Here is a 24,974-nt window from a genome sequence, read left to right as displayed (position 1 = left end):
TTTTTAGATTCTAAATCCAAAACCCATTTGAGGCAACTTAAAAAGAAACCTATTGTGATGTGGCACATATCATGTATGTGTAGGTAATCATAATAGTCCAAGGTTAAGAAGAGTGGTGGATTTTGATAGTGAAGAACTCCATGCTTCTTGGAAGCAATGAACTTTGATGTGCAAGGATTTTCATTGGCAAAAGAGGAGGAGAAAGTGTATTCTAACCAAAGGAAAGATCATTAAGGGAAAAAGGATGGAATAAGTAGGCCACATTCAAAATTCCAGAGATGGGCTGTTTTGGATGATTAATGTTTGTGCAAATCTGACTGGGGGAGGGAGTGAGGGATACTAAGAGCATAGTGGTTCTAGATGAGGTTAGGAAGCTGTATGATGCCTGATCAATAAGCATGAAAATTGTATAGGTAACATAGTGTTTATTTCTTTAAAAGTACATGACTCAGAGTAAAGGATTTTAAAGCTCTGTTCATGATTTTACTACAGGGATCCGTGAAAACAAAGGTAAGGAGTTATATTTAAAACAATGATTTCCAACTTGTACCATACAGTTCGTTCATTTTGATTTGATGCACTCTAAATAATCCTTTAAAAAATATATATATATAACAGCAATTAAAAATATACAGTAGGGGACAATGTTATTTTGGGAAAACCAAAGAACTTAAAGTTCAGTAAACAAAATGGATGCCAACTGTCTTCTCTCTTTTCTCTTGTTCTTTTTTTCTTTGTCATACTAGTATGGAGTTGTTAAATTCTAATCACAGAATCCCTATCATGGAGTGTGGCCGAGGCAATACAGTGACTTTGAATTCTTTCTGTGCTCTTCTCCGAAGAAAAAGGTTATTGGGGATCTCAGTAATGGAATTGTTCAAATAACTTGTTTTCAAGGGAAGAATTGTGATTGGTGTGAAGGGTAGTGTGAAATTTCTATATTCTGTGATGGACAGGAAGCAATTTGTAAATGCTACGTTATTTTTCTGGCTTGTAGACTCTTGAGAAAGCATTTCTCCATCTAATAACTTATCACACCTCAAGTGGCTGGGTTAGAAAGCTGATGGGACTACTGTTGTGCCATCTTGAAATTTTGTACAGTAAGATCTTGGCAGTGACACTGGAGAAGTTTTCAGGCAACACTGAAGTTCTGTAAACTTGTGTCATTTCTGGTTCATGGGTGAGTGGGAAGACACTAGGTTACCTCTTCAAATTTATAAATGTCAGTAAATTATTTTAAAAATTAATTTATTGATTCATGGACCTTAAGACATTTAAAGTCTTTATGTTCTGGGTTTGGGTGCTACTAAGTTGTCTGATTGCCGGAGTGGTAAACTAAATCTCAATATTAGTTCATTGTATTATCATCTCACCAGTATTGTTATGGTTGATTATAGGTTTTCTGTAAGTCTAGTCTTACATCATAGTGGAGATAAGTTTGTACCAATTATCTTCTATTTTATTCTGCAATGTGCAGGAATACTAGAACCTGGAAGCTGGTTATCTTTTCTAAGTTGATAAACCATAGCCAATGTTAAGAGTATTTAAAATAGGCATGTACAGATTTGTTCCGCAGACTGAACTTTGACTCTGAACCAAGAAACACAGATACTTGAGCTTAAAGCTGTATTACAGTTCCATATTACGTGATGGTGGTGGTAGTGACTATGATAACTAAATTAGATCAAGGTCATAGACCAGGCTGGCGCCGTGCCTCACTAGGCTAATCCTCCACCTGCGGCGCCAGCACCCCGGGTTCTAGTCTTGGTTGGGGCGCCGGATTCTGTCCCGGTTGCTCCTCTTCCAGTCCAGCTCTCTGCTGTGGCCCGGGAAGGCAGTGGAGAATGGCCCAGGTCCTTGGGCCCTGCACCCGCATGGGAGACCAGGAGGAGGCACCTGGCTCCTGGTTTCGGATCAGTGTAGCTCCCGGTCATTTGAGGGGTGAACCAACAGAAGGAAAACCTTTCTCTCTGTCTCTGTCTCTCACTGTCTAACTCTGCCTGTCCAAAAAAAAAAAAAAAAAAAAAAAAAAAAAAAAAAAAGACCAAAGACTACCTACATTCAAAGACTAGAAGTGAAAGTGACCATGTCAGCCTCAAATTCTCCCCAAAATACATTTATCAATCTTCACCTTATTTCAAAGAAGTAGAAAACTGTAAGAAGGGCCTATTCAGTTTTTTTTAATCACCTAAAATTCCTTTAATATATCAATTTAAAGTTTTCAAAATTATTTCATTCCCATTAGCTTGTTTGATCCTTGCAATACTTTAATTATATAGCAATTACAGATAGCATTGTCTCCATTTCTCAGCTCAAGAAGTGACCACGGCAGGTCTATTGGCCTATAAGAAACAATGTTAAGCATACGATTTCTACTCTACTTTATTTTCTGCTATGCTAACTAGCTTTCCTTTAAGGAAAAGAAAAATGAATGCCATTATGTATCTTTCCTTACAAGCATGTCAATATTCTTACTTTGTAAGGCATTTGGATTAGCTTAGATTTTTCAGGATCTGTTTTATAGTACAAATTAGTGTTAGAAAAAATTGTCCAGTATAAACTTAGTCCGTAATCCTACTTGTTTTTCATTTAGCATACTCTCATTGTGTGCCTGTATACTAGGTATACAAAGGCAGATAAATCTATGACTTGGTCTTCTGTCTACTGAAAACAAGGACTTCAGTAAACAGTCACAACATAGCATGATAAGGACCCTAACTGAAAAGTGCTGAGTGTCAGAGAAGCACCTAGAAAGGCTCCTTACTCAGGGCAAGGCAGCATGGGAGTGGAGGTCAAGGATGCTTCGTGAAGAAGGTGCTGTCTGAGAGGAATGCTGGGTGGGTGCCAGTTATCCAGAAGACAAGGCCTGGTGTTCAGGCAGAGACGTCTGCTTTGCAGATTCCCATGGGTGTGAGGGATCTTCAGAAAGTTCAGGGAAGATGTGCATTATGAGAAAGCTGCATGGATTTGAGAATACCTTTGCACCAAAATTAACTTACCTTTTATTTTTACTTTCCGTGAACTTTTTGAAGTTCCTGCGATCCAATTCTTTTCATGCTTTGTCTTTCCATGGTGCTCCTCACTTTTCTCTTTTTAAATGACAATTTCTTTTTTGAAAACTCTTTAGTAGAGAGAGAACGAGAGCGAGAGAGAGCGAGTGCCAGCCAAAGAGAGGCTGGTGCTGTGGTATATAGTAGGCTAAGCCTCTGTCTGTGGCCCCCCAGCATCCCATATGGGCACTGGTTCCTGTCCTGGCTGCTCCCCTTCTTATCCAGCTCTCTGCTATGGTGCTATGGCCTGGGAAAGCAGCAGAAGATGGCCCAAGTGCTTGGGCCCCTTTACCTGTGTAGGAGACCTGGAAGAAGCTCCTGGCTTCCAATTGGCCCAGCTCCTGCCGTTGCAGCGATTTGGGAAGTGAATCAGTAGATGTAAGACCTTTCTCACTGTCTCTTCCTCTCTCTGTAACCCTACCTCTCAAATCTTTTCTTTCTTAAAGATTTATTTATTTGAAAATTTGTTATGCAGAGAGAGAGTCTTCCATGTGCTGATTCACTTCCCAGTTGGCCACAATGGCCAGAGCTGCGCCGGTCCAGAGCCAGGAACGAGGAGCTTCCTCCAGGTCTCTCATGCAGGTGCAGGGGCCCAAGTGCTTGCTCCATCTTCTACTGCTTTCCCAAAACCTGGCAGAGAGCTGCATCAGAAGAGGAGCAGCCGGGACTCGAACCAGCGCCCATATGGGATGCCTGCACTGTAGGCAGCAGCTTTACTTGCTACGCCACAGTGCCGTACCCTCAAATAAATCTTAAAAAAAAAAAATGCACAGACAGAACGCCCATTAGCTGATTCAGTCCCTCAAATGCTCACCATGTTTGGTCAGGGCTGAAGCCAGGAGCCAGAAACTTGATTCAGGTCCGCCATGTGGATGACAGGGACCCACGTATTTGAGTCATTACCTGCTATTTCCCAGGTTCTGTGTTGGCAGGAAGGTGGAATTGGAAACTGGAGCCAGGAATTGAATCCAAGCAATGCAATATGGAACATGGGCAACTTAACTGGCGTTTTTACTGTAGGCTAATTGCTTGAACTCCTGCTCACTTTTCCAAACTAAAGGTAGTCAAATACACAAACAAGTCCATGAGTCCAAGTGTCCACACCTTGTGCCTAGGATCTAGTTTTGACTTTCATAGCCTATAATCTTGGTCACCTCACAAATTTGGCTGAAATCTGAAACTGTTGACAATTGCTTAAAAGCAGCGATGATTTCCTGGCCCTAGAGGTCTTAGTGGAGAGTAGTGCCGTGCACATTCAGGTAGGTCACAATTCTCTTAATTTGGAAACTGCAATTTTTCACTGTTACTGTGTAAGAAATGTCAATAAAAATGAAATAGTGGTGTGGGCATTTGGTGTGGAGGTTACATTGTCACTTGGGATGCTAGCACCCCATATCAAAGTCCCTGAGTTCAAATTCTGGCTCCACGTCCGACTCTGGCTTCTTGCTTTAAAAAAATAAAAATAGAAAAGCAAACAAAACAAACAAAAATCCACACTGGAAGGCAGGAGGTTCTGATTTTTTTTTAAAGATTTATTTATTTGAAAGTCAGAGTTACACAGAGAGAAGGAGAGGCAGAGAGAGAGAGAGAGAGGTATCTTCCATCCGCTGGTTCACTCCCCAACTGGTTGCAATGGCCGAGCTGTGCCGATCCAAAGCCAGGAGTTTCCCCCGGGTCTCCCATGCTGGTGCAGGGGCCCAAGGACTTGGGTCATCTTCTACTGCTTTCCCAGGCCATAGCAGAGAGCTGCATTAGAAGTGGAGCAATGGGACTCGAACCAGTACCCATATGGGATGCCAGCACTGCAGGCAGCGGCTTTACCCACTACGCCACAGCTCTGGCCCCCCAGGTTCTGATTTAAATGCTTTGATCCCTGTCACACATGTGGGAAACCTGGACTCAGTTCCTGACTTCTGGTTACTGCCTGGTCCAGCCCTGGCTCTTGGGAGCATTTGGGGAGTGAATCAATGGATGGACCATCTCTCTGTGTCTCTGTCTTTCCCTATCTTTTAGAAAAACAAATACAGGTGAGAAAACATGAAAAATAGTACAAAGGTTAAGGAATAGTCTATTTGTCAATTTTTCTTTATGCAATTGTATTTATCCTAATCTTTCACATACTACATTAATTGAATATTTTTAAAAATGATTATTTTATTTATTTGAAAGAGTTACAGAGAGAAGGAGAGGGGGACGGGGGAAGAGGAGAGAAGGTAGAAGAGGAGGAGGGAAGGGGAGGAGGGGGGAGATCTTCCATCTGCTTGTTCACTCCCCAATTGGCTGCAACGGCTGGAGCTGCACCGATCTGAAGCCAGTAGCCAGGAGCTTCCTCCAGGTCTCCCACATGGGTTCAGGGGTCCAAGGACTTGGGCCATCTTCTACTGCTTTCCCAGGCCATAGCAGAGAGCTGGATTGGAAGTGGAGCAGCCGGGTCTTGAACCGATGCCCATATGGGATGCCGGTGCTTCAGGCCAGGGCATTAACCGGCTGAGCCTCAGTGCTGGCCCCAAAATTGAATACATTTAAAAGGCTAACTCTTGGTGTTCTTCAGTAAATCATCAAAAGCAAAAGTACCTTCTGAAGGTGTTATCTGATGTAAAAAGGTAGCCCTAGGAACTGCATGATTTATAAAAAAAGCAATTAAAAACAAAATTTGATGGATCACTAATGCTAAAACACTTACTTTTAGCGTAGTTGTTTGACTTTCCCCTGTTTATCCAATTTTTTTGTCCCTCTTCTTTCTAAATTGAAAAAGGAAGCTAATTTCAAGAGGTTTTCATAAGGCTTGTGATATAGCTGCTTGTCTGACTACAACTCAAAGCTTCTCATCATTCATGGTTATTTAGTGGGCTCAGAGCATTTTATATTTTTTCCCAATGTACTGCTATAATACATTGTTAGTTTGATTTTTAAAGCAATAAATCCCAAATTTCCTATTCTTCTTTCTTCCTATATTTTAGGATGGTGCCATTTATCCCACTGCAAAGCTTGGCTTGCTGGCAGCATACCATAAAAACATGTTATTTTATGACAGATTCTTTATTGTTTGTTGTCAGCATGATTGCCTAGGAGAGTTATTTGGTACAGCTCTATTAGAAAACAAAGTTAACCTTTCTCCCTTTTCAGAGATGTACACTAGCAGTTTGAGCTTGGTTGAGGGGGTGGATAAAAGTTTATATGGCTTTGCAAATAAATAGTTCAACTTGTTTTCTCTTAACCTATGATATGCCAGGACCAACATGGAACACGATTAATCAGAGTTAATGCTTTCAGAGGTATATTTCAAATGGGCTCAGCTTATTTTCATTCGATTCAGAGAAAATGTGAGAACTGGCAAAATTGTTCATGGAAAAGTTAACTGTCCTTTACTCTAGAGAACTGAATCATACTAGCCTCAAAGTGTTAAAACAATGAAAGTTCCATGAGTGATAATATAGGAAAAATAAGTTATGAGGTTGTGATACTATTATTCCAGATACTTGAGAAACATTATAGGAATGTTTTTTAGTGATTTAAGCAATGTATTTCTACCATGCATGATAACTAATCTATTGTCTGCTAGGTTTAAAAGGTATAACTTTTACTAATAGTTTCCCCCCAAGCTATTAAACTAATACTAAGAAATGATAATCTATATATAACCATAGAAAATAGTATATTTATTTGAGAGGCATAGTTACAGGAATAGAGTGAGTGAGCTAGAACTCACTCCCTTAATGCCTGCAACTGCTGGAGCTGGGGTGATCTGAAGCTAGGAGGCAGGAGCCTCTTCAGAGTTTTCCACATGGGTGCAGGTATCCAAGCAATTGGGACATCTTCCACTGGTTTCCTAGGAGCATTTGCAGGGAGCTGAATTGGAAGTGGAGCAGCCGGGACTTGAACCGGTGCCCATGTGGGATGCTGGAGCTGCAGTTGATGACTTTACCTGCTATGCCACACAAATATTTTTTAGAATTTATTTATTTAAAAGGCAGGGTGGGGTGACAAAAAGATAGATGATATATACGTAGATATCTTCCATTAACTTGTTCATTCCCTAAATGTCAACAATGGCTAGAGCCGCACCAAGATAAAGCTGGGAACCCGGGTTTTCTAGGTTGATGGCAGGCACCCAGCACTTGAACTGCTGCCTCTCTGGGCCAGAATTAACACAACTCTGGAGTCAGGAACCTGGACTTGAAAGCAGGTACTTCGATACGTTCCAATGGGAGGTTTAACCGTTTGACCAAACACCTACCCATAGAGGGATTATTTAAAATGGTGGAAAAATTAGAATTTAATGCTTCAATATAGCTTACATCCTGGACAGGAAAGTTAGACACAATGAATAACTAGGTAAACGTATTCCTGGTGGTCATAAATGCTATGGGGGTAGGGGAATGAAGCTAGAAATTGGAGTGCCTGGAGACAGGGCCTCATTGAGAAGAAGAAAACATCTTAGTAAAAGCCTGAAGGAGTTGAGAGAATTAGTGGGTATCTGAGGGAGGAGGATTCCAGTGAGAGGGAACATTGATGAAAAGGGATTAATGTGGGTGTTGTCTGTTGTTTGAAGACTTCTGGGAAATTGGTGTGGCTGGAATGAGACTGAGAGAAGTAGACAATGAGGATAGAGACGGTATGGGGAAATTGTGCTAATGCTTTGGCTTTCTTTTAAAGTTCATTTATTAATTGAAAGGGAAGAAGGGAGAGAAAGAGGGAGAGAGACTCTTTCATCAGTTGGTTCACTCCCCAAATGCCCACAATGGAGCCAGGAGCCTGAAAGTAAATCTAGGTGTCTTAGGTGGATGGCAATGACCCAGGTACTACTAATATGCACCTATTGCCTTCCAGGGTGCACATTAACAGGAAGTTAAATTGGAAGCAAAGCTGGACTCAAACCCAGGCACTCTGATATGGGATGTGGGCATCCAAAGCAGTGTCTTACCTGCAGTGCCACACGCTCAGTCCCAACACATTGGCTTTTGTGCTGTGAGAGATGAGTAGCTATCAGATAGTTTTTGTAGATAATCAACATGTTCTCATCTTTTAAGAGGATCTCTTTGGCTGCTGTTTTGACAATAAAGTGTTCAGGGAGAGAAGACAGAAGCATGTAGAAGCAAGGGGGAGGCTAAAAGCTGCTTCAGCAGGAAGGGTCAGTCTTGCTTTGCAACAGGGTAGCAGTGATGGGGTGGTGCAAAGTGGGCAGAGTCTGATATATTTTTGAGGGTAAAAAACGCAACATTTGGGGTAGAAGAGATAAATAGGAGTCAAGTATGAGACAATTTTCAGTATAACTGATGGTATAGAGTTGCCATTTACTAACAGGGGAAACTATGGGAAGAGGAGAACTAAGAATATCAGGTGTTGGCTTCAAACATGTAAGTTTGATCACTATTAGACATCTAAGTAAAGATGCCGATTAGAGAGCTATATGCTCTGGAGTCCAAGAGATGGTCCCAGCTGAGACTAGAACTCTGGAAGTTATCAATGCATTTCTGGTATGTAAGGACATGAAATCACCAAGAGATGACTATAATAGAAAAGTGCTGGTACTGAGTTCTGAAATAACCAACACATAAGGGTTGCTGAGGTGAGAAAGTCTATCCAAAGAGAGGAAGTGGGTAAGGGGCTGGGATGCAGGAGAGGACTAGAAAGTCAAGGGCAAGCAGCATTTCAAAGAACATGGTCTCAGGAATGGATTCAAATGCTGTGGAAAGCTCAAATAAGATGAGGACAAAGAGCTGCCCATTGGATTTAAAAACCAATGAAGGTGACCTTGAGAAAAGACCCATTGGCATTTGGAGATTCAAAACTCAGTGGTAAAGGGTTTGAGAGAAAAAGGGGAGGAGAAGAATTGGAAACAATGAACACAGGCCACTCTTGAGTTTGCATAAAGGGAAACAGAAAATAGCTGGGGAGCTGAAGGGTAATGTGGAGGAGAGGAAGATTTTTTTTTTAAGGTTTTATTTATTTGAGGGGTAGAGTTAGAGGTCTTCCATCTGCTGGTTCACTCTCCAAATGGCCACAATGGCCAGACCTGGGCTGATGCAGAGCCAGGAGCTTCTTCTGGGTCTCCTATGCAGGCACAGGGGCCCAATCAATTGGGCCATCTTCTACTGCTATCCCAGGCCATAGCAAAGAGCTGGATCAGAAAAGGAGCAGCTGAGACATAAACCAGTGCTCAAATGGGATGCAGGCATCACAAGTTGTGGCTTAGCCTACTCTGCTACAGTGTGGGCCCCACGGATTTTTTTTTTAGTTGACAGATAAGGCAGGAGGACTCACTGTGGCTCAGAGGAAAACACTTCTTGGTGCTTTATCACAGTGGCCTCCTCTGCCTTAGAGGTCAGCCATATGTGCCCAAATGAATCTCCTTGAAATGCCCTTCAAAGTCTAAACTTTCCACATCTCTTCCCATTGCAGAAAAATATTTGATGACAATCCAGTAATATCCCCTAAACAACATTCAACTTCCTTGGCTTAGGAATCCAAGGAGGAAAAAAAAATGTGATGCCTGCTTTTGTTCCTGTGAGTCTGGTCTCTTCTCTGCATATCTATTCCCATTCTTTTTAATTAAAGACTATTAATTATTTGAAAGTGAAAACTGCAGTGAGAGAGGGGGAGACAGATCTTTCACCTGCTGGTTCACTTCCCAGATGGCCACAATAGCCAGCACTGGGCCAGGCTGGAGTCAGGAGCTTCATCTGGATCTCCCACATGGGTGGCAGGGACCTAAGTACTTGAGCCATCTCCTCCTGCTGTTCCCAGGTCATGAGAAGGGAGCTGGATTGGAATTGGAGCATTCAGGACACAAAGATTGTGCCCAAATGGGATTCAGGTGTTACAGGTGACAGTTTTTATTTGCTACATCACATCACCAGCTCCCTCATTCGTGTGTCTTACTGTCGTCATCTCCTCAGTCCAAAATCCTAATCTTTATGCTCCCCTTCTCTGCCTATGAAAATATATTGTTCTTCAGGGCCCCACTCACCTGTTATGTGTGATACAATTCCTTCATTGATGACTTTGCACAAAAATCTTTGTCATATCAACTGTAATAATATTGTCAAAAGTATATTTTTGTCTTACCATCTTGCTGTACATGCTAGGCATTTTTATGTCTTCCATAGGATCTACAACATGACTGTGTTATCTGAAGGCATGTTGAATAAGAAGTGATTACATCTCAGATCTGCTAACCCTAGGTCCTTTGCACCATTCTGCCTCAGGCTTTGGTATGATCCAGAGGAGTACTTCCTACTCATGTTTATCTATTTCTAGCATTCTATACCTGAATACCTTGTCCACACAGTTAGAGAATTTGCTGATATTGAGGCAGCTCTGAGCCTACCTGCTCAGTAACCAGGAAGCATCATTTGGAGGAGCTCTTGCATGATGGTAGAAACCAACATTTTGTCAAAAACTGAAAGGAAGAGATCTGAGCAAGTAGTTCTTTACATCTTTGTTGCTACTAAGATAATAACCTAATGAAACATCTGTCCCGTTTAAAAGAAAACCTTTGAAGAGCTGGGTTTTAGGTGTTTTATATTCATACAATTAATCATAATTCAGTTAGCAAAAATCAAGGCATGTGCCATTGCCCTTGATGTTGAGCCAAGTCCCATAGCTTGTCACCAAGATTCTCTTGGTTGTCTGGTTAGTTTTTATTTAGTTCTAATGAAGGGCTTAAATACTTCTCTACTTGCCTTCTTCTCAATGCTTAAAAATTGTTGATCTTTCTTGAAAACTTAGTAAAATAAATGAAAATCAATACCCCTATTGAAAGTATATGGAGGAGGCTGGTGTTATGGTGTATTGTATAAAAATACTGCTGGCGACATGGGCATCCCATATGGGTGTGGGTTTGTTTCCCAACTGCTCCACTTCCAGTCCAGCTTTCTGCTGATGTGCCTGGGAAAGCAGTAGAGCATGGCCCAAATACTTGGGCCCCAGCACTCCCATGGGAGACCCGGATGATGCCTCTGGCTTTGACCTGACCCAGCCCTGGCTGTTGTAGTCATTTGGGAAGTGAACCAGCCAGTGGACATTCTGTCTCTGTCTCTCCCTTTCTCTAACTGCCTTTCAAATCTTTTTTTTTTTTAAACATTCAGATTTGAACTCAATTACTTGCTTAAATATGTAATTCAAGAGTACTGTAGTATTCTATAGAAAAGAATTGGATAATGACAAATCTGGGCAGAAGTGAGGCATCTTACATCACTTAGTTTTCCTTGAGAAAATAGAGAAGTATTTAAGTCAAGAAGACTGGAGTTTCGCTAGTGCATTTTGTATTTTGCTTAGTATATTAAACTGATTTTTCTATTTGTATTTTCAGTTCTTACAAATGAGAAACTTCTGTAGGGAAGGGATATCTTTGGTTTAATTAGGGTTTCTTTAGTCCTGCTTTATACTGGGAGTTCAGAAGTTTTAACTGGGGTAGGTGTTGGTTTTTTTTTGTTTTTTTTTTTTTGTTTTTTGTTTTGTTTTGTTTTTTTTTTTTTTTTGACAGGCAGAGTGGATAGTGAGAGAGAGAGACAGAGAGAAAGGTCTTCCTTTGCCATTGGTTCACCCTCCAATGGCCGCTGCGGCCAGCGCATTCCGCTGATCTGAAGCCAGGAGCCAGGTGCTTCTCCTGGTCTCCCATGTGGGTGTAGGGCCCAAGCACTTGGGCCATCCTCCACTGCACTCCCTGGTCACAGCAGAGAGCTGGCCTGGAAGAGGGGCAACCGGGATAGAATCCGGCACCCCAACTGGGACTAGAACCCGGTGTGCCAGCGCCGCAAGGTGGAGGATTAGCCTGTTAAGCCACGGCGCTGGCCTGGGGTAGGTGTTTTTGCTTAGAGGGTTAGTGGGTTGGTCACTGCGTGGGACAACTGCCTTCCACATCAGAATGCCTGGGATAGAGTCACACCTCAGCATGTGATCCAGCTTCTACTAATGTGCACCCTTGGGGGCAGCACATGGTGGACCAAGTAGGTGGGCCCCTGCCACCCACATGTGAGACCAGGGTGGAGTTCCTGAATCCTAGTTTTAGCCTGGCTCAGCTTTGGATATTTTGGATATTTGGGAGTGAACCTGCAGATGGAAGCTCATTTGCTTGCTCACTAGCACTCTCTCTCTCTCGGCCTTTCAAATAGATAAATAAGTTTAAAAATATTGGCTGAAGGACTAAATTAAAACTGTTGCCTCATATTTTGTCAATGAATATTCAAAGAGAAGCATGATCTAGGTCTAAAAATGAGAAACATGTGGAAATCAGAATTTTAGATGTATAATGAAAGTCACTTTTACCAAGGCACTCTGCCAATATTCCTTCAAAATAATTAGCAGGCAAATTGGATTTCATATTGCATGCCAGAAATGGTTGCAGTATAGATGATTATTAGTGCGTAGGTGGTGTTTATGTGGATGCACAGATGTGTTCAGAAACCCTTGATCTATGTGGCCCTGTGAACAACCCAGCCTGTATTCACAGATGAATTACATTTCATTCCTCCATTATCCTGTGCCACAACTGCAGCTCTCCTTTTTAAACAGGTGTACCAATTTATCCAGAGAAAATTATCTTTTTGAGAAAACAGCTTAATGAATTATTTAACATTTGCAATCAGTAACCTCAATGAACTTTTTAAACAGAGGATATAGATTTCCTGGTTAGCCATGAAATTAAAATTTCATGAGGTGATTAAGGTGTGAATTATTTTTGAAAATGAACAGCTCACAGAGATACAATGCCTTTCTAGTTTGAGTTACCAATCACAAAGGACTTAGTGAATAAAATTATGTGAGTGATTTTTTTTGTTTTGAGAAATGGGGAGAGGAGAGAAATCATTTTTTTCATCTGGCAAAGTTCTTAACCAGTCACTGAATGAATAGAACTATGATTCTCTTTCCTGTGTGATACTTTGTTATACACATGAAAATAACTGCATATAGGCATAACTGTCAATTTTTAGAGGAATGCTAGTAATTTTCCTTCTGGATGTATTTCTATAACAAGCAGAAAAATGAGGAAAGGTCTGAATTATTATGAAAGTTTCTGTGTTTAATGTGGATGTCTTCTAATAGATGTTGGAAACAGATTATGCAGTTTTAATTTCTAAATCTTTCTTCTTTTTTATTCATCTTAAATACAAACACTCTATCACCAAATGTCTTGGTTACCTGTTTAGAAAACAAGGTTCATTGTGGAGACAGTAGTTATTCTTTAGGGAGACTGAATGAGGGTAGCAGTAGAAAACCCTTGATTTAATGTCAAGGAAGTTTGGACTGCCAGCTCTGTCATTTTCTAGCTATGTGAACTGTGGCAAATAAACTAATCTCTCTGTCCCACTTTACCCATCTGGAAACTGCCTCAAATGCCAGGTATTTAATAGGGAGGAAAAGTTCATTCCATTCTAGCTTTCTTTTTCCTTTTCAGATTTTAACTGTAGTTTAGAACAAAACACAAACAAGATTCCTCTCAAGTAAAGAAAACCACTTGATTTCCTTAACTCCAAGGTATCTGTAGTTGAGGAATAGTTCTTCTGCAGAGAGTTAGTATATTGCTGTTAAATAATTCACACCATGGATGCATAGATGGGCAGAATTCTCGTGTAATTTACAGATAACTTTCCACCTAAAATATATCTTGATTTAGCTGCTCACTTTTCTTTTATCCCATTTAACTCATTAGCCCAGATGGTCACATTATCAGTAGAAAAGGGATGGTTGGGTTGAGACAAGAATCATAGAGCATGAAGAAAACTTCAGGACAGTCAGAATCATGTGGCGAGGGGTGCCTCTGCAGGGATATGAAAGCTTAACACTTTTATTACCTCTTTATAAAATGGAAAGCTTCCTTTTACTTATCTTTCTCTTCCTTTATGGGTAGAAGGGAAGGACTTCACCTTTCACTGCCTCTAATTTTAGTTTTCCATCTGATCATTGCAACTTTGGATGTTTCTGCTGCAGTGAAAGAAATATATCTAACTTCATTCTAGGTCCAGCAGGTCTAGCATCCATTTGGCAGGTGTAGTGGAATGGAAATCACTATTGGATGAAAGAAAAGGGATAATGTTTAGACTTGGGCCTTGGACAGTAACCAGGCATTGGCATGATGCCAGTAGAAGCTACTGACCAAGAGAAGGGATCCAATTTGAACTGCCTAGCAAGAAACCTCTCCACTTAAGAGGGGCCAGCATGACAGATGGCTGCAGGCTTCCTCTGGGATATGACTTTTTTTTTTTTTTCAATGTCACCTGAGGCTCTTTTCAGATTGAGACTTGGCAATGACTCCTTTTCTCTGTTTCTTTCCTGTTACCCTCCTCTTCCTTCCTTAACACTTGCTTAACATGTTAGAAGTTGTCAGGGTACTTTAGATTTAAAGTGTCTAGAAATTTGTATTTCTTCAACCAATGAGTAAGATTATACAAAATCAATATATTTTAATATTTTTCTTAAATCTTAGGTCTCCTTTTCACTCCCTTCACTTTCAGACTTCATCCTTCTTTTTTTCTTGAATTCTTTTTTTCCTTTTTTTAAACAAATTTAAGGTATACAAATTTCATGTATGTCCTATAAACAGATTCAAGAACACAGTGATGCTTTCTGCCCTACCCCCTCTCCTCCCTACACTCCCACCCTCTTCCTCGTCCCTCTTCTGTTCCCATTCTTAACTTTTACAAAGGTCTCTTTTCAGTTAACTTTATACTAAAGATTAATCCTACACTAAGTAAAGAGTTCAACAAAAAGTATGAAGAAAAAACACTGTTCCTCAACAGTCAGGACAGTGCTATAAACAAACATTGAATCTCAATCTCAATTTCACTCCTATAGATTACCTTTTAGGTACTCTATTAGTTACCGCAGATCAGGGAAAACATATGGTATCTTTTTGAGACTGGCTTATTTCACTAAGTATAATGGTTTATAGTTGCATCCATGTTGCTATCTGCAATCACTTTATGGAGTAGGTCTTCTCTTATATACAAATTTTCCTCCAGGCCTGGATTTTTTTTTTTAAGTATTTATTTACTTATTTGAAAAGCAGAGATGGGGGGGGAGAGGGAGGGGGAGAGGGAGAAGGAGATGTCTTCTATTCACTGATTTGCTTTCCAAACCGCTGCAATGGCTGGGGCTGGGTTAGGCTGAAGCCAGAAACTTCATCCAGTTCTCCCATGTGGGTGTAGAGTCCCAAAGACTTGAGCCATGCTCAGCTGCTTTCCCAGGTATATTAGCAGGGAGCTGGAACAGAAGTAGAGCTGCCAAGACTGGAACTGGCACCCATATGGAATACCAGCATTGCAGACAGAGGCTTAACCTTCTATGCTGCAGAGACGGCACTTGGATTTTCTTTCTTTCTTGTCCTCCTGTCACCTCTTTGCTATCTCTGTCTCTAAGTTCCTATCTAAAGTCTGAGAGCATGTATTTCTTGTGGAGTACAATAGGCCTGAGTTCCAATCCAGACTGACACGTCCTGGCTCGTGACTTACACAGTTCCTTTTTCTCTCCCAACCTCATTTTACTAGACTACCTCTTGAGTTTGTGATGAGAACAGAAAGAATCTAGTGATCTGATTCCTGGCGAGAGCCATGCTGGAGTAAATCAGAGAAAAAGACAAATACATTCCATGATTAGAGAAACTTGGGAAAGAATTCCAGTCTTAGAGCATTTGTATTCTAGGAAATCAAGAGTGGTAGTCTTGCTGAGTTTAACACATTTAAGTTAGTGTCCCGACACTTAATGATTAGACTACACTTGCACACATCTCTCTTAAAAGACTTGCTCTGTCTTCGAAAGCAACATTAATCGACTGCTGCTTTTTTTTCCAGTTTGAACTTCAGTGGATGCTGATTCATTGTGACCCCCTGCGTCCCAGGAGAGAAACTTGCCATGAACTGCCAGTGAGAATAACGGTGAGACTCTTGCCCACCTGCAAAAGCAGCTTCACCCCAGCTCACCAATCCCACCCTTCCCTCCCACCTTACTTTCTTTAAAGAGACTGTGCATGGACCAAACAACTACAAGTGTTGCTCAAAGCAGGGGTGGGTGTGTCAAAGCCCCCTGTAGTGTCTGGTGCTCCCAAACACTGCATGTTCACTGTCCAGAGGTGACAGGCCACCTGGGAGGCTCCGAGGTCAGCCACAGGCTGAGCTGGTGGCCTGCAGGGAGAGAGCTGCAAACTCAGGTCTGGCTGTGTAGCCGCAGGGAAAGGGTTAAGGGGACTGTTGTCATTCTATCCGTCCTTGCTGCCCTGCTAGCTCTCCTCCAATCCCCAGGACCCTCTCCAGGGCCATTCATAAAGGGCTGGAACACACTGCCCCAGCATCTTTACAACCGCTACTCCTGGGGACGCATTATTTTCTGGGGGGGCGAAGCGCCACAGATGCGAGTGGCGGTCCGGAGTGCTAACCGGGCTCGCAGGTTGCAGAGCCCGGTGGGGCAATAGCGGAGGGCTGTGAGCATGGCCTGGACGGCTCGCTGCCACGGGGCCCTCGGGCTGCTGCTGCTGCTCTCAGGGCTCTGCTTGTGCGCAGCGCAAGTAAGTTGTGTGCGAGGGTACAGGTGGGTGCCTTCTCACTCTATCCCCATCTTTTCTTCTCCAGCCCAGCCAGACCACTGACGAGGTAAGCTAGGGGCGAGAAATGTTTGCATTTTTCAAGCGCACAACAGGAAAGTTGGGGGCGCTGCGATGGGGTTGCCTGGCTGGAGGCGTGGAGCGTCCCCAGGGCTCTTGCTCCGGGCTCCCTTCTGCCTTGAGCAGCACCTGTGGTGAGCACCCTCTGAGTCTAGTCGGGGGCCCCAGGTGACCTCTGGGTCTGGGAGAGGGCACCTTCACCTCCCTTCTCCCTCTTCCCGACCATCGCTTGCCAGGAGCCTCAACACTGTAGGGTCAGGCACAGAAGGTGAGCAGGTTTTAAGCTTTTGGTCTGCATTTCTCCTCCACCTCTTCCGGCCCCATCCTGGTCATGATCAGGCGCAGGCCTTGCTTGGAGCAGATGGGGACTCAGCAAGCGCCCTTTCTCGCGCCTCCAGCCCAGGGTCCTGCTAGCGTGCAGTGGCTCCGGAGTGGACGCAAGCGACCCTAGGTCCCATCGCCAATACAACAGCTCCTCTAAGGCTCTGGCGTCTTTCCCCCTCCCGCGCAGGAGAACCCCAGACGGGGGCAGACAAGCCCAACCCAGGTTTGAGGTTTCTCTACAAAGACCCCATTGTAAACCTGTCTGGTCACTGGAGTTCAGAAAAACACAGTTCTCCTTGATGAAAGAGGCTTTCTTCTTTAAAATTCAGAAGCGGGGGGAAAAATTCCCCAAGCAATCTGTTCATCCTGTGTCAGACGCCAGGGTTCCCCCTCCCAGTGCCATCAAAACGGAGCTGTTTGCCAGCGATAAAAGGGGTCATACCTTAGGGTCAGTCTGAAATCTGGAGGCATTTGGAAGCCAGGCGAAGAGATCTTCTTTTGAGAAAGCGGCCCTGCTGGTACAATGGAAAGGAGGCCAGCCTCTCTCTCTGGGTTTCACAAAGAGAGAGTGACACTGTCCTGCTGTTGTCTGTCTGGCCTGGGGCTTCTCTTGGCAGCTCTGTTCTAGCCCAGACCCCGACCTCCAATCACTGAGTACATGGAAGTAGCGAACGGAATCCCTTCCAGGCCCAACCTCCTCTTTACCTGCTTGGGAATGCCACAGAGACCGCACCGGCTTGGGAGTTTGAAACTCATTTATTTTATGTTATCTTTTAACTATTGGGTTTTAAAAACTCGACCGCCACAGAGAGGGGCTCCATCCCTGTGCTCCACTAACCCGTGTACTGTTTTTCACAGCGAGGTCCCCCAGGTGAGCAGGGGCCTCCTGGGCCTCCGGGGCCCCCTGGAGTTCCTGGCATCGATGGCATTGACGTAAGTTCCTGTTTCCAGGCCCCTGGGTTCCACATCCCAGCCCTTTCCAGCCCTTTGCCAGGAGGCTTCCCTGAGTCTTTAGAGGGTGTCAGGTGCCCTCCATTCTCCCGCACCCCTGCACAGGTTGGGGTGGCGTTGGATCCCAGGAGCCAGGGGATTTTCCAATAGGGGAGGTGGTCGTGTTCCCGTTTTCCCAATCCCCAATTCACCTTTCACCCCCTGTCGCACGTGTGGAGTTGTTCCAGTTTCTCCCCCTCACCACTGCCTTCTCTTCTCCCCTTCCAGGGTGACAGAGGTCCCAAGGGCCCCCCAGGCCCCCCGGTGAGTAGATTGGCACAGTCATGCCCCACTTCCTTCCTTTGCAGCCACCTGTGTCCTAAGGGTCTCAACTTTGCACCTTTTCCTCTCCTTGCTCAGGGTCCAGTTGGAGAACCAGGAAAGCCAGGAGCTCCAGGCAAGCCCGGCACGCCTGGTGCTGATGTGAGTAGGTGGGGAGGGCTGTGAAGAGCTGGCTGGCAGTGGGTGTGTGGTGGTGGTGGTGGTGGTGTGTGTGTGTGTGTGTGTGTGTGTGAGGGAGCGGGGAGAGGGAGAGGAAGAGGGAGACCAACCGACTGACTGACTGGCTGGGGCGTGTAGCTAGAGATGGAGACAGAAGCAGAGAGATAGTGACAGAGACAGAGACACAGACAGCTATACCAGCAGAGAGACAGAGACAGTGACAGAGCAAGCCAAGTACTCTGGCCCTGCCCTGAACTTGGCCTTGTGCCACTGTCTGGTCATGGAGCTAGCTGCTTCTGCAGAGGGGCGTGGGAAGGTGGAGGTGCCTCTTACCTTCCATGGGATGGGGTGGGGGAAGAGCATGCAGTACTACCTTTCCTTGGAAACAGTGGGGTACTGGCTGCTGCCTTAACAGTCAGCTCCCTGCTGGCTCAGCCTGGATGTGGGCACAGCTTGCTGCTGTGGCTCCTAGCAGACGGTCTTCATCCTTGCCTGAACCTGAACCCAGACATAGGGACAGAGCCCTCCAAAATCCCGTGGAATATGAAAAGGAAAGATGTGCTTGGGGTATGTGTGTTGATGGGGGAGAGGTCTTGGAATGAGTAGGGCTATGTGGGGATGGTGCAGGGACACCAGAATGTCACCACACATCAAAGAGGAAATGCAAAATTAGCTTTGCAAAGTGGTTTTCTGGCTGGCATCCCTGATAGTGTTGAGCTGACCAGGATTGTTTGAAACCTAGGATTGGTACTTAGCAACCCTCCCATCTTAAAGTCCCTAGTTTGAAGTTGGTCTGTATGTCAAGCAGCAGTTCATGTAGCACCAGGGGACTGATATTTGGATAGTACAAACTGAAAACCAAAGTAATATTTGGATAATACAAATTGAAATGATACCTGTTGGCTAGCAATCTCTTCTTTGGAGCATCATGTCACACTGTCCTAAAAATATCTAAATAAAGAGAGTAGCCTAGTACAAGTTGAATTTATTTCTATATTCCTTGGAAACTTCAGCCAGCCTTTGTTTTGGATGAAAAGAAAATTTCTGATTAAATTAAACATTTTTCTTTTTTCTGTTTGCCGATTGAAGCATAAACCCGTCTCAGAAGTCTTGCTTTGGTATTGAACTGCAATATAATTGCAGAGGGCTACTTTTTCTGCTTCTCAGAGTAATAGTGTTTTTGTAGTTTGCCTAACAAATTCTTCTTTATACCATAATGTCATAAGGACAGTCCCTGGTTTTGCTCTGTAATTTCCCCACTTTGACAGAATTTTGGATAAACAAAGTACTTTGGACTATTTAGAAGCAAATTGTAAAAACATTTTCAAGTAATTTTTTTCTTTGTATATATTTGCAGTTGTTTAGTACAAAAACAAGCCAGGTTTCAAATATTACAAGTTGTGGAAGAGTAAGGCTTCATAGATCATTCAACTTTGACACCAGAACGTTCTCAAGGGAAAATGGGTGATGAGGGCTTTGTGTCAGTCTCCATGGTCAGAGAAGGAAAGCAAAAAAGAAGAGAGAGAAGGAGAAAACAAGGACTCATGCATGTGCCAAATAGCCAATATTTTAGACATTTCTTAGCTCTAAAGGAAAAAATATTTGCATTTGTGTAGAGCTTTTCATTCAAACACTGTCACATTATTTCCTTTAACCCTACAATAATGTGGAAAGTAAATTGTCTAATATTTTCCATGGATAAGGAAACTGAGTAACTATGAGGACAAATGGTTTATTCAGGGACCCAGAGTTATTTAGTGATTAAGATGACAAATCCATAATTTTAAAAATTTTAAATTTTTTTAGACTCCTCAGGCTTGCCTTATACAGATGCAACATGATTTTTTAAATATTTTTCTTTTAAAGATTTATTTATTTGAAATGCAGTATTAAAGAGAGAAGGAGACATAGAGAGGTACTTCCTATCTGTTGACTCACTCCCTAAATGGCCATAATAGCCCGGGCTGGGTGGGGCCAAAGCCAGGAGCTTCATCCTGGGTGCAGGGTCCAAGCACTTGTGCCGTCCTCGCTACCTTCCTAGGCTACCAACAAGGAGCTGGATCAGAAGTGGAGAAGCTGGGATGCGAACTGGCACCTGTATAGGATGCCAGTGTCACAGGCAGTGGCCCAACTCGCTGTACCACAATGCTGGCCCCAATAAGGTTATTAATGAAGAACTGGGGGAGAATAGAGAGGAAAAGTGATAGTGGCTTCTTACTACCTGAGTTCCCAACCAAGAATGATATGGAGAATAAATGGTTAATAAATTCATTTATAGTTAATATTTTATAATTATTTATAAAATTGCTGTATTTTATGTCCTCCAACTTTTGGAGAGACTTTGGAATTGGAGTTTTGTTACTCCACTCTTAGGTTGATTTGACATAAAAAAAAAAAAAAAACAACCTTTCACCGTAAGTTGAGAATGAACAGCTTTGAGAATAATGAAGCATAATGACTAGATCAGGGTTTTCTGTCTCTGGCCACTGGGGAGCTAAGTCAATAGGAAAACTTCTGCAGTCCTTTCTTGGCAATGAATCTGAGGGTAGTGATAGGAACTTAAACCTTTGTCCTTACTTCTTGGTTCATTTTAAAGCTAACTTTTTTATAATATTAACAAAATGGTTTAATTGAATGATACTCTCAAAGGAACAGTTTGAAGTTTATTTTCCTGTGTTGAGTGGCTGGGTTAGCAAAACAGGTGAAAGAATCAGAAGCTGTGCTTGTCGACTCTTGGCAGCTGAACCGTTGGAATGCTGGCAGGAAATTGCCACTGAGGACGGATATTATCTGCCAAATGGTAGCATGAAGTTCACAGCCAACTTCAGTATTACCCAGGATAGAACTTTGCATCAAAGTTCATATGAAGGCAATTGTTTATACCACTAGTACTATTTTCTTCTAAGACTTAGTTTTATTACAAATTGGATTTTGAAAATTGTATGGATGTGATGTGTGTATATATCTAGATATATATATCTAGATATATATAGAGACTCATATATATTTCAAGTATCTCCTTTTTTTCATAAAGATTTATTTATTTGAAAGTCAGTTACACAGAGAGGGAGAGAGAGAGAGAGAGGGAGAGAGGGAGAGAGAGAGAAAGTCTTCTATCCTCTGGTTCACTCCCCAGTTGGCCACTGTAGCTGGAGCTGCGCCTACCCGAAGCCAGGAGCTTCTTCCGGGTCTCCCACGCAGGTGCAGGGGCTGAAGGAGTTGGGCCATGTTCTACTGCTTTCCCAGGGCATAGCGGAGAGCTAGATTGGAAGTGGAGCAGCCAGTTTTCAAACCGGTGCCCATATGGGATGCCAACTCTGCAGGTGGCGGCTTAACCTGCTTCATCATAGCACTGGCCCCAGTATCTCCTTTCTTAGGTTGAATTTAATTCTTCTTTTCCCATATGAACATATGAAAATTGAGAAGTCAGACCTTGGTTAGAATCCTGCATCCAAAGGCCAGCTGTGTTATTATCAATAATATCAAGAGATACCTTTTTATTTTAATTTTTTTAAAAGATTTTATTTATAAGGCAGAGTTACAAAGTGGGAGAGGCAGAGAGAAAGAGAAAGATCTTCCATTCACTAGTTGACTCCCCAAATGGCCGCATGGTCAGGGCTGGGCCAGACTGAAGCCAGCAGCCTGGAGCTTCTTCTGGTTCTCCCATGTGGGTGCAGGGGGTGCAAGCAGTTGAGCCATCCTCCACTGCTGTCCCAGGTACATTAGTTAGGAGCTGGATCAGAAGTAGAGAAGCCGCATCTCAAACTGGCACCTGTCTGGGATGATGGCATAGTAGGCGGAGGCTTAACACCACAGCACTGGCCCTAGAGACATTCTTGTAGGTCCTATTTGTTGTGACATGCTCAAAGAGCTTGTGGAACAGTATCTTATTCTTTCTTACAGCATGCACTTGAAATAGGCAGAGGTGAATTAGGGTTAAGTATGGGAATTATAGTTAAACCATGACACTTTTACAGGCAAGATATTACATGCATTATATCCCTTAAATGTATATAACTATGAACCCCAGAAGATGTTTTATGAGTTGGATAGTGTGCCAAGAAATTATTCTGAAAGGCCAATGAAGGTACAAATGGTGAGACATTAAAGAAAGGTGAAAAGACCAAGAAGTACAGTGCTGAAGTTAATATCTAATTTTTTTGTAACACCCTTTTTGAATGGGGAACAGCATCTAGAATACTACATAGTTAAGCCACTTGCCTACGACTGCCCATTTACCAAGTGATAGAGTCCGTAGTTGAGCCAAAAATAAAGAAAATGTCGAGTGATAAGTGAATAAAAGGCTAAGCTGAATAATTTGATACTCACATGTTGAGTGTGTCTAAGATGCTAGGGGCCATGTGCAAGAACTCAGGGAGCTTACATTTTCCTATATAGCTATTTCACACTAGACTTTGTTGTAATACCTGACACCAGAATCTACATTCAATTTTATGCAAAGAGTTTCCCAGTGAGAGATGGAATTTATCTTTATCTTATGGCAGATACTTTAAAAAAAAAAGTGTTTCAGAAACAGGATGTGCAGCCGTTTACTAGGTTCTGCCTTATGATATTGCAGCTGAAATTTGAGCATATATAGCAGATAGTATTCTCAAATCTTGCTGGTTATTCCAGGTACAAGATTGAAGAAGGTGAGATGGTCATGTGCATGAAAATTGACCAGGATTGGTTTTAGAGGGTATATGTGTTAAGTGGGAGTTAGGGATCCATTAGTTAAATATGCTATGAGGTTTGTAAAATTTGTGCTTCCAGAGGTACTCAACAGCTAATCATGTTGGGGCTTGCTGTCATTCTGTAGTTGGTCTAGGGCAACTGGAAAATCAAACAGACTGTCAAATGTTCTTTTATGTGTGCTTAATGTTTTTCTTTTTAAGATTTATTTATTTGAAAGTCAGAGTTACAGAGAAGGAGAGGCAGAGAGAGAGAGAGGGAGAGAGGTCTTCCATCCACCAATTCACTCCCCAATTGACTGCAACGTCCAGAGCCATGCTGATCCGAAGCCAGGAGGTTATCTGGGTATTTCACATGGGTACAGGGGCCCAAGGACTTGAGCCACCTTCCACTGCTTTCCCAGGCCATAGCAGAGAGCTGAATCAGAAGTGGAGCAGCTGGGACTCAAACCAGCACCCATATGGGATGCTGGCTCCGCAGGCAGCGGCTTTACCCACTATGCCGCAGCGCTGGCCCCAGCTTAATGCTTTTTTATTTTGGCAATTTTCCAGTGATTTAACACTTCTGAAATTTTTTTCTACTTCCTTTGATTCTATAGAGTTTCTAGAGAAGTTAATTGACATTGAGAAATATAAAATTGATGGTCAGTGAACTTGCTTTCTATGTGAATTACATGAAAGCATTTTATTGATGTTTATGTAGACATAAACTATGAATTTGGTGATCTACTTTAAAGTAAGACTTCCACATTCTCAACAGATTATTCCCTTAATTAGTATTCACATCTTTTAAGAAATGTTGATAATTTTTATCAGATATTTATGCATACATGTGCATATATGTATATGCACAGACATAAACATGAACATTTATATTTGGGAGGATATAATTGCAAGATTATATTGAGAATGATGACATTTGAAAGTGTCAGAGCAAATTTTTAAAATGAAAATTCATGTTCGACTGTGGAAGGTCAGGTGTACATGTATGTAATATTGTCATGTATTAATATCTATATTGAGGATGATAACAAAATAAGTACTAGAAGAAACACAGAGGATGTTTAAAAGATTTATTTAGTAACTGCTTTAGTGTTAGGTATGATAATTTTGAATGCATTTCATAATTGCCTTAAATTGTTCATAACAAGAAGGCACACATGAACATATAGACTTAAATATAAATATTTTTGCTAAGGAAGATAATGTAAAAACATGCATGCCTTCAAATATCTGGACTTTAAGAGTTGATATTGTTCTATAAGCGATTTGCATTGCTAGAAGCTGACTAGAGGGCTTTTAGTGGTTATGAGGCAGTAATGAGATTATTTGTGTTTCATTCCTATCAAGGAAACATTATATTAATGATTAAGACATGGTTGTATGTAGTTGGAGAGATACCTTGTATTTTTATTTCATAGTGAAATAAAGGAGGTACATAAACTTATGTAAATGGCAGAGTCAAGACTCACCAGACTTGACTGTCAGAACGCTACACTTGTTATATTGCATTTTTTTAAAGCAGTGACATTAAAACACCACAGTAAGCCATGCATTTAGCAGGCTGTTAGTAATACAAAATTTAGCAACATAAAACGACTAGCAAGCCAATCTCATGCTAAACATTAGCTTCGAGTAAAACATAAGCATCCTGCAGTTAATAAATAAGATGAAAATTTTTCACCTAGTGGTCTGCCTAAATATGTTACTTCTAATATCACTATCTTTCTTTCTTAGGGTTTAACAGGACCTGATGGATCTCCTGGCTCTGTTGGACCAAGGGGACAAAAAGTAAGTTAGTTAACAGTATTAGCTGCTGATATTAATCAAATGCTGAAGTATAATTTTACAGTATTTGCAAATCAGCTGAGAAATTATTAT

General features: G+C 42.3%; 1 protein-coding gene across 1 annotated transcript in view; it reads left to right on the top strand.

Annotated features, from left to right (window-relative positions):
* COL9A1 (collagen type IX alpha 1 chain) overlaps nucleotides 1-24,974 on the top strand; it is a 102,532-nt gene that overhangs the window by 10,165 nt on the left and 67,393 nt on the right. The window contains exons 6-11 of the mRNA XM_062187571.1: nucleotides 15,842-15,925; nucleotides 16,616-16,636; nucleotides 17,830-17,904; nucleotides 18,190-18,225; nucleotides 18,322-18,384; nucleotides 24,831-24,884. Of these exons, the coding sequence (XP_062043555.1) occupies nucleotides 15,842-15,925; nucleotides 16,616-16,636; nucleotides 17,830-17,904; nucleotides 18,190-18,225; nucleotides 18,322-18,384; nucleotides 24,831-24,884 (333 nt within the window). The remainder of the gene's footprint in view (nucleotides 1-15,841; nucleotides 15,926-16,615; nucleotides 16,637-17,829; nucleotides 17,905-18,189; nucleotides 18,226-18,321; nucleotides 18,385-24,830; nucleotides 24,885-24,974) is intronic.

Source organism: Lepus europaeus, chromosome 3 (genome assembly GCF_033115175.1).
Source record: "Lepus europaeus isolate LE1 chromosome 3, mLepTim1.pri, whole genome shotgun sequence".
In the NCBI taxonomy this organism is placed as follows: domain Eukaryota; kingdom Metazoa; phylum Chordata; class Mammalia; order Lagomorpha; family Leporidae; genus Lepus; species Lepus europaeus.
Note: the sequence above shows the minus strand (reverse complement) of the source record. Positions and strands in the feature narration are given on the sequence as shown.